The 10,285-nt window shown below is 44.1% G+C and overlaps 1 protein-coding gene across 3 annotated transcripts in view; it reads left to right on the plus strand.

The window, feature by feature from the left end:
- Positions 1 to 10,083, plus strand: part of NHSL1 (NHS like 1) — a 180,408-nt gene extending 170,325 nt beyond the window's left edge. For all 3 annotated transcript variants that reach the window (XM_086461188.1, XM_086461189.1, XM_086461190.1), the window contains 3 exons: positions 1,723 to 5,139; positions 5,692 to 5,821; positions 9,360 to 10,083. In XM_086461188.1, coding sequence (XP_086317314.1) covers positions 1,723 to 5,139; positions 5,692 to 5,821; positions 9,360 to 10,083 — 4,271 coding nt within the window. The remainder of the gene's footprint in view (positions 1 to 1,722; positions 5,140 to 5,691; positions 5,822 to 9,359) is intronic.
- The last annotated feature ends 202 nt before the right edge of the window (positions 10,084 to 10,285 follow it).

Below are 10,285 nucleotides of genomic sequence, written 5' to 3' on the forward strand. Positions count from 1 at the left end.
GGTTATTTATGTATCTTAGTATACAGATTTTTATTACCGAGTGTTTTTAATTGGGTAACAGTTGTCATCAGTGATGTCAGGGTTCTAGAAACATTCATAATGTCTACTTAGATGTTTTTCTCTCTCTTAACCAAAGGCAGACGCTGATTCTATAGAAAAAAATACACATGAAAAGCAAAATTAATTTTTCTTACTGTACAGTTCTTAATAACTGTATACAGAATATACAAATACCTCTTGTGGTTGGCCACAGTAGTCCATCTGTTCTGACAGTATCTCATATTAGATTATCCAAGACGTTTGCCAGCATCTGAGTATCTAGTTTTGCTGCAAACCTCTACCAGAAGCAGAAAGAAGCTACGTCTTCATGAGAGCAAGAGGATCTACGCAAAGCAACCTGAATAGGCTTCAAGCTGCTAAAAGACTACTTGTGTGCCTGGGGAAAAGAAGTAAACAATCTTTTTGTGTGTGCTGCTTTCACTGTAGCCTTTCCAGAGCCCTCTTTTCCATATCCTAAATGCCTCTTTTGCCTGCCAAGAATAAGGATAATTAAATGTCCTTAAGTGGTGTTTAAAGCTGCATGATAAGAATACCTGTTTTCCTGATCCAGTTCCATATAGTAAATAAGAAAGGAGAACAGTCCTATCAGGCGGGCTACTTCGTCATTCCTGAGACTAGCAAAGGCGGAGACTTGAAATAACCAATTTTCCCCCCGCAGTGACATATGCAGCATCCTTACAAGCATCTCCAGCAGCACGCCTGCCTCTTGTGTCTGCTATTTATACAGTAACGCAACTGAATTGAAAAGCAACAGCCTTACACCGACAGATTTTAAAGCAGTGCTCTGGTTTGTGATTTTAAAAGGCAGCTACCAATAAAAATGTCAGTTTAAAAGAACCCTAGATTCCTTCTGCTGACCCAGTGATAACTATATTTTGAACTGAAACTATTTTTCCATTGTCCTCAAAGGTTTTTTTGATGGTGCTGAGGATGAGACAGTCATCAGTACTGGCTTTTTCTTTTCCTCACTTCTTAGGGTTTCTCCTTTAAATAGATAAATAGAAAGTAGTTGTGTGGAGAAATGTTATTTAATGGTTTTCTTTGCAGTGTTGGAAAATGTCTTTGTGTAAATGTTGTTATAGCATATGTATTATTTGTGGTAAAACAATGCATGTTTCAATGTGTTAGCCTCCTTTCAGACGAACTGCAAGATGTGGAGAGCTATCTGCGTGTCCTGAAAATATTTTTCTGAAACGTAATGCTTTCAAAGAGCAGATCTGATTATTCACATTGGTCTCCAGATTTCCTTCCCCTTTTCTTTATTGCATGAGGCATTAGCATGGAAACACACTTCACGTTTCTCAGGCTTTTGTCTGTTCCTGCTGCTTTGCCTACTGGAAGTCAAACACTGCTACTTGGTTTCTGACATAACTGATTACTATGGAAATTATTACCATGTCATAAACAGAGGATTTCATGTGTCGAATGTGTGGCAGGAACACAGGCGATTCTGTAAGAGGAAGGTTCCTGGTAATAAGGAAAAAGGGAAGAGAAATGCAGAAAACACATGATGCTTGTGCAAAATCCATTGTTGCAGATTCCTTTTCAGAAGGCATGACCTGCAAGAGCATGGCAGTTTGCTGGGTTTTTTTGTTTTTAAATGAGTAAGAAGATAAATGTGAATTTGTGCTTCAAGAAATAATTATTTTATTTTGACTCCAGCAGTTGGCACTGGCCAAAGTGATTTCCGAGGACATTCGATGTATGTCCCAGATCACTGTTCCACGCTAGGGAGACTAGACAGCTATCGCTCTGCAGTGCAGCGCTCTGAAACCAAGGACACCAGCTGCCAGACGGAGGAAGTTAAAGTTGTGCCCCCTTCAATGAGAAGGATACGAGCACAGAAAGGACAAGGCATCGCAGCCCAGATGTCTCAGTTCTCCAGCTCATCTGGAAACATGTCAGTGATGAGTGATTCTGCTGCAGTCATGTTTGCTTCTCGCCAAAATAGCGACATGGGCTTTCACAGCTTGCCTCGGGCTGGTGCAAGAGTGTCTCTGCAGTCCCTAGAGCAGACACAGAGCATCTCTAGGCAGACAGAGGACATCGCTGGCACTTTACCTCACCAGATAAGTAAATTGCAAGTGGATGATAGTGTTGTGCATTTGAGGAATAATCCCACGACAGGGGCCCTGTCGAGGCCCAAATCTCAAGAGGTGAGAAGCTATGATAGCGACAAGTCCGCAAGCCCAGCATGTGTGGTCTCTCCTCACGCCACCTACTCAACGAGCATCATACCTAATGCAACACTGTCATCCTCCTCGGAAGTTATTGTTATTCACACTGCCCAGAGTGTTGGATCGTTGGATAGCAAAATTACCAACTCCACTGCCTACCCAAAGCCAAGAGACAGTCCTGTTGCCAGCAGTGCAGTAAGTGGGAAAGAAGATCACCATTCTTCAAGCGGTAACTGGAGTGAGAGTAGCTCCACACGTCACTCACAGACTTCAGATACCATCCCATCTAATAATGTCATGATGCTTTCTCTTGGTGACTCTGCTGTCTCTCTTAGCACTCCTGGAAACATGGAGGCTGGGTCTCAGAGCGTGAGCTACAGCGGTAGGAACAATCTTGCTTTACCAAACCCTTCCCAGGACAGCGATGGTAGGAGTGAATCTGGCTGTTCAGGGGAGCGAGCACAAGCAGCAGTGAACAGCACAGAGCATTGGCTGTACAAGTCTGGAGAAAACAGTGAGACTCCTTCATGCAAGATGGTTTGTACCACACCAGGCTGTGCCACTCCCGGTAGCAACCTGAGCAGCAGCAGCCTGGAGAGGACTTCAGTCAGGGACGATTCTGCTTCTCTGTGTTCTGTGGACCATGACAGTTATTACAGTTCCATGCATACGGACTCCGGACTGAAGTCAGACACGCCATGCAATAGTACTAATGGTTTTGGGAACCCCAGAGACAGCATGATAAATGTCTTTGAAGGAAAGGAGAAGAAACATCAGGATGACCAGTCAGGCCAAGGTGACAAATCCCTTGCAAGAAGCATCTCTCTGAAAAAGGCAAAGAAGCCGCCTTTGCCGCCATCCAGAACAGACTCGCTCAGAAGGATGCCCAAGAAAAAAGCCCAGTCCAATGGACAGGTGCTTGATGAAACCCTCATTGCCACCCTCCAGCATTCTCTGCAGTTGAATCTCAAGTGCAAAAATGGCAGCTCCCCTTCCCAGAGCCCCTGCAGTGATTACGAGGATCCGTGGGTGTTGCGCTCCCGCAGCCAAAGCTCGGTCAGTGCAAGCAGCAGCATGATGTCCACCACTGCTCCAAACCTGTACTCCATCTGCACCGTCACTCCCTCTCAGAGTGAGACAAGTAGCATCAAGTCAGAGTACGCTGACCAGTGGGGTTACTACAGTGACTATGCCGCAGTGGCAGACGACCAGGTAAAATCCCCAGTGACCCATTCTGCCAGTACATCATCTGCTCTCAGCGATTATAGCATCAGCCACTTCAGTGATGGCTCAAGGGCTTCTGTGCCACAAGTGCCCAGTGGACTGGCCAAACCAAAGAGCAGTTCTCCGGAGAAATCCCACCGAGTCACGTCGCCATCGAGTGGGTACTCCAGCCAGTCCAATACACCCACTGCGCTTACTCCAGTGCCTGTATTTTTAAAATCTACATCATCAGGAAATGGGAAATCCAAGCTGAAGCCTAAAGTGCCTGAAAGGAAATCCTCTCTCCTGTCTTCAGTCTCCATGTCTTCATCCTCCACTTCTCTTTCTTCAAATACATCTACTGAAGGGAGTGTGAGTGTGAAGAAATTAGACCCCACCCTGAGCTCTCCTCTGGATTCTGGTGCACCTCCTCCACCACCTCTGCTTCCAACACCTCCTCCACATTGTCCTGAACTTTCTCCTCCCCCTCCCCCTCCTCCTCCAGCAGAAGTCATGGATCTGTCACCATTGCCAGCCTCTCCCACGTTCCCCCCGCCTCCGCCAGAAGCTGATGTAAGTTCTTCCTTTGCCCAGACTGTCCAATGGTTTCCGCAAGAAGCCTCTGTCAGTTCGTTCTCTTCCCCTGTTCCTCTTCCTTCTTCTTTCCCCTTAGCTGTCCCGCCACCAGCACCACCTCTTGATCCCAAACTAACAAAAGGTGCAACAATATACCCACAGTATTCTTTTAAGAAACGTAACCAGGAAGACTCTTGCTACACTCCAGTGAAACAGCCACTCAACAAGCAAGACACATCAAGACCTGTGATGCCCTTAGTAACTACCAAAGCGTTACAAATGGTGCAGCTGAGGTCTGTGAAAAAAACAACAGAAGGTGAACTACCACCTGAATCTGCTTCTGAAACCACCTCTCAGGAAAAGGGTACTGTAAATTCATCATCACAGTCTTCCTTAAAGCCATCTCTCTCACTAAGACTCAGCACCAGCTTAGGTGAAGAGGAAATGAAAACTCAAGGCACTTCATTTAAAAACTCAGTTCAAACATTAGCTCGGGGTTCCCCTCTCATTCTCTCTGATAACATAACTGTGCTTGACAGCGATCAAAAGCCTGCGAGTCTAAACAAGCCTTTTGAAGCTGACGCACTGGGGACAGCCACTGAAGACACACCTGAGTCTTCAGTGCAGAGTGAAGACCTCCATTCTGCCATGTCCCTTCAGGGGTCACCAGCATCTCCCAACAAGACTCAGGTCATATTGCCAAGCAAGAAACCACCTCCTATTTCAAAGAAACCCAAACTGTTCCTTGTTGTACCACCTCCACAGTTAGATCTTCAAGTGGAGAAAATAGCTGAAGTGAGTGATACTGTCAGAAGCACATCAAGCCCAACTAAGAGAGACGCTGTGCTTGCACACTGCGAGGAGGCGAGAAATTGTCTTACAGATGGACTCAGTTCTAGCGAGATGGACTCTGGCAGCCTGGTTCCTGAGGGAGGAGCTGCCAGATTCACCTTCTCTGAGACAGTGGGAGCTAATGCCTTTGTGGTACAGCCTGCTGCATCACCAGTTCAAGAAGAACCCAGGCAGGAGGAGCAGCCCGCTTTTGATGAAGGAAGCAGTTCAGGCAGCAGCCAAGACAGCGGCAGTAACGCTGACGGGCACCTCTCCCAGGAGAACGAAAGTGGTGAGTCTGTTTTCTCTGGCTCTACTTCAGATGCAGCAGTAGCTATTTTGAAGAAGCTGGGGAGCAGGAATAGCAATCTTAGCATTCAGGTGGGCTTCTGTAGAGAAAAGAACCTCTTGGAATAGTTTTAACTAAAAGCCTAAAGAAAGTTGCAGGGATCTGATTAATACTTTATCAGATTTCTTATAATTCCTTTCTGACTTCTCATTGTTGTAGACATGGAAAGAAAATGATGCTTTATTTACCTGTGCCAGGATTAAAACATGCTATGAAAACATGGTTAGCTTTGTTCATTTTGATTTTGTATTTTAGTGGAAACCATACAAATTTTCTTTCAGTATTGTTCTCCGCCTGTGTGTGTGAGCAAGCTTAGGCATTTCGTGCACTGCAGTTCCCTAAGCAAGCGTTGTTCTGCGATTACAGTAATGACAACGGCGCACTCACTCAGTCTCTCGGATGCTTTGCCTTCGAGGCAGTGAGGGCTGGTTTCAGGATGTATACCAGTTGGGTTCCCACGATGGACTGACAGTGTTGTTCATTCTCTCTGCGTAGTGGAGGTATTTGAATCGGATACAGCAAATAGTTCGTTCCTGCCTAGCAATAGTTATGGGGAAGAGACGGACGGAGTGGCGACACCAGCAAGACCAAGGACCACTGAGGATCTTTTTGCAGCCATTCACAGGTACTGCAGAAATTGTATTTCCCATACTGTCGGGTCCAGTAGTTCTCTTGAAATTTAATTAATATTAGATTGCTAAAACACCCAATTACAACAATCGTTGCTTTAACAGAAAGCACACATTTATCAGCTTTCTACTAAGGCTAATATGAAACAGATAAGGAAAAGAACTTGTGTTTTGTTTTTTTTACAAATATATTTAATCCATTCTGAACTAAAAGCTACCAGATTAAATCAATGTAGATTACATTATAAATATCCTGCCCCTTAAAATACCAAGTTACGTCTAGTATTTATTGTACTGTTCTCAGTCTGCCATATTAACTCTACTGTTGCTTTTTCTGTGTATCTTTTTGTTTTCATTCTCGTTCTTCTCCATCTCTTTTTACTCTCTTCGCTGCTTATATGGTGCAGTTTGGGACAGAGGCTCAACGCTAATGCTTCATGGCAAGCGTGGCTGAAACTGGCAAGTAACACAACATGTCAGTCATATGGCAAAACATATGGCAAACGCTGGATTATAGTTTGCCATAATCCAGCCTGAGGTCGGGTGTTTTGTGTCAAGCTGGTTCATGAATGAGATGTGCAATACTGGCTTTATTATTAATGACATTATTCATTTCCCTTAAAAACAAAATCATCCTGAATAGGCAACTAGATTTTTGTGCTGTTCGCGTTAGGCTGTCAAAAAAAGAAAAGAAAAATAATAAAAAAAAAAAGCTTAAAACGGCAAAATGAAACGTGTGCACCATTTAAACAGTACGCACAGAAGACCATTACCACGCTGAACTACTGAGCTTTCTTGTAGACTAGAATCGATGTAGTGGTAGTGCCATCTTGTGGCTTCGTCTTTTACTTCAAAACATAGAGGGGCCATCTCTTTTTCACTGCTCACGGGAAGGGCTTGGCAGCAGCCGTGCAGGTGTCTCTGGGTGTTCAGTCAGTTTGCCCGTCTGCGATGGAGTTCTGCACCAGGAGTGCTGGGGGATTGGGAAAGCCTGTTGTGAGAACGTGGCTGGGAGCTGGGAGACGGCAGCACTTGGGGCGCAAAGGCTATTTTTTCATTTTTGAAACAATTCTGTTTCAGATGTTACAAAAATTGCATATATACGATATTGACTTTTTATAACTTAGAGTTACCCCTTAGGACTTGGCCCGTAGGAGCTGTTCTAATAATGGTCTGGTGCATTCATGTTGCATGGCGCTCACTAGGACTGCTACAAATCTGGTTTTAGAATTAAATATCTGGCCAGTAGCCTTTCTCCATTATGTATGCAGATAGAGAGTGGATCTCTGAGTGTATGCACATACACAATTCACAAGTTTATGGGGAAATGGACAATGGAACTGGATGTGATATAAGTTAAAACTGCTTGATGCCTTTGTTATTAAGACCTTGCTTTTGTTGGCTTTAGACTTGAACCACTATCTTCCTTGGTTGTTAATTAATAGAAAATGGTTTGTTTTCCCCTCCACTAATTCTAAAAAGTAGTATTTCAGTGACTGGCACTCTTGAATGTGTGCTTTGGAGTAAGACAAGAAATTTAGTGATATGTGCGTTAAGGACAGGAAGAACAATCTTAAGTTTGTCACAGTTTTGTTTGAATATATCCTCTATCTCTGTCTGAAAAGCCACCAAAACCAAATTTGGATCTTAATTTTAAGTTTCTGCCATAATTCATACATGCTGAGAAAAGCTCGTTAGATGTTGACGGCAAACTGACTGCTCTGCACTGCACCGCATTCACACTCTTATGAATTACTTCAAGCCAGGATAACTAAGTCTTTCCCTGCAGATATTTGCAATTGAATTTTGCTTTCTGCTTATTTGGAATTTCATTTGGATCTTGGCAGCAGTACAACCCCAGCATTGCAGTGTTTAAAGATACCCGTAGGCAGCCAGAACCCTAATGAAAGGAAATCTTCCCTGTAACAAATGCCACACCCATGTTCACATACAGACTTGCAGAGATTCCAGGTACCAAATTCACTTGCTGTTACGGTACTGACACACAATTGAATCTAGACCAGGCTTTTACCTTTGCCACTACTGAAGTCATCATTTTACCCCTATGCTATCTTCTGGTGTCCGTTCATCCTCAGGCTGAATGGATGTCAGCATTACATGCTGCTTCCAGAAGGGCAGGTAGAAACAGCAGCAGCTTAAAAAACCGGCTGTTACAGCTGCCTGTGGGGGGTGTCATAAGTGACCTGTGCATAATCTGCACCGCTTAAGAGAGGTGGGATCACTCCAGTCTTGGCAGAGTTTATGACAATGTCTGTTGCTGCCACCTACCAGCTGACGGATCCTGCTACTTTGTTTTCTGGGGTTTTTTTATTAGGAGCAGGCTGCAATGCATAGAGATGTTTGAGCTTGCCTTGGCAAAATCTCAGGGCCTTTAAGAAAGCACAGCTAAAGATCATGTTAAGTAGAAACCTGCTTTACAAGGGGAACAGTCTGTATTGAACACATGCTTGATAAAAATTAATACGGAATTATAGCATCATAATCTTGTATTTGTAACAAGTCTGCTGACTTGTTTTAAACTTTTACCAAAATAGCGTATGTAAAATTAGCCTTTATACAACCTTTTTGAATTAATTTTTGCTTAGCCTGCAAAGAAGCAAAGCAGCTTTGCTACAGATACCAGGCACGTAACACATTTCTTTCTTTAAGATTTCTAATAATGTGAAAATGGGGCAATAGAAGTCCAGTTTCCACTTATTCCCGGTTCCATGACTGTTTCTTAATTTTGTTTTTGTTATCCCTGCACTTTACATTTAAACTGAAAAACACTGCCCTTTCATCTAGAAAGAGAACTTTCATGTCAGGAAGTTGGTCTCTCCTTCATGTAGTCAAAGAATTGCAGTGACAGAGCACCAACAGAACTGTGAGCTTTGTCTGAGCGTCTTAATCAAGCTGGAAAACTCAGTTTTCACTGTTCATTTAATTTTTGGGTTGGGGAGGGGATTTTTTAAAAAAATAATTTAATCCAGAATGGTTACATGTGTCTCACTTTAATCCACCTTAACTTTAGCAGCAGTGCATTGCAGTATCCTTTGCTAAAGTGCGCTACTCTACACTACACTTCTAATTCTTCAGAGACCTTTAGGTGAAATAGTAAAACAAAACAAAAAACCCCAACGTACCCTAGAATGATATATCTTTAATCAAATCATACAACTGACGTTGAGTATAAAGTTTATAATGCATTGGTCTTAGCATACTGACTCCAGAAAACCTGACTCACTAAATCTCTGAAGTGTTTTGGACATCAGTGTAGCTGTTTTAGTAGTTTCATTGTTCCAGATTTGCAGAAAAAGAACGATAAACGTAGCTTGTACCTCCAATACCTGCATTAATACCTACACAGTTTTGGTGGTGTTCTTACTTATGCTTTAGATTTAGATTACTTCTCCCTTATCCCTCTCTCTGCTTTAGCTTAATTCATTGTCATCCCTCTAAGCTGAGTTTAATTAGGGGAGGTAAAAAGTTTCACTTTTTGTTTGGTCTCCTTTTCTTGTTGTTTTTCAAACTCAGATCCAAAAGGAAAGTCCTTGGCCGTAAAGATTCTGAGGACGACCGTACCCGCAACCATTCTCCGTCGCCCCCCGTAACTCCCACTGGTGCTTCCCCAACCTTAGCTACCCTCAAACAAGCCGGATCTATTCAGAGAAGCGTTCGCAAGAGCAGCACCAGCAACGACAACTTCAAAGCCCTCCTGTTGAAGAAAGGGAGCCGCTGTGACACTAGTTCCCGCATGTCTGCAGCGGAGATGTTGAAGAACACGGACCCGCGGTTCCACCGGACAAAGGCGGATGCCTCCCCTGACCTTTCCGACAGCCCTGCCAGCTGCTCACCCAGCAAGAGCAAACGGGCCCAGGAAGAGTGGGCCAAGAGCGAGGGCCTGATGCCCAGGAGCATGTCCTTCTCTGGCACTAGGTACGGCCGGTCACGAACGCCCCCCTCTGCTGCCAGCAGCAAGTACAATGTCCGCAACCGCATCCAGAGCAGCCCCATGACTGTCATTAGTGAAGGGGATGGGGAAGTGGTGGAACAGTCAGAGGGCAGGATCCGAAGGACTTTGGAAGAGCAGCAAGAGAGGCAGCTTGATATGTTTAACAGTGATGAAATGGACATGAATGACTTTCCATATGCTGAGGAGGCAGGCTGCAAGGAGACCTTGGATCCAACCCATCTAGACTTAATGACTCAGCCAGGTACTTCAAGGAAGTATCTAAGCCCTTCAGCTGAAGAAAGTTAAAAGGCAGTGACAAAAGGCGTTGGGTATTAGTCTAGACAATGACAGAGGACTAGACTCCAGAAGAAAGCCCAGACCAGGACAAGTTTACTTTGCTGAGCATTTATTCCATGAACTGCATGTGTGTGTTTAAATGCTAAAGCAATGATAGTTCTGCATGGTTGGGTTGGGGTGGGGAGGACTTGCTTTGAATGAATGGTCTGTG

This window comes from Leptosomus discolor, chromosome 2 (assembly GCF_034619465.1).
Source record: "Leptosomus discolor isolate bLepDis1 chromosome 2, bLepDis1.hap2, whole genome shotgun sequence".
Classification (NCBI taxonomy): Eukaryota; Metazoa; Chordata; class Aves; order Leptosomiformes; family Leptosomidae; genus Leptosomus; species Leptosomus discolor.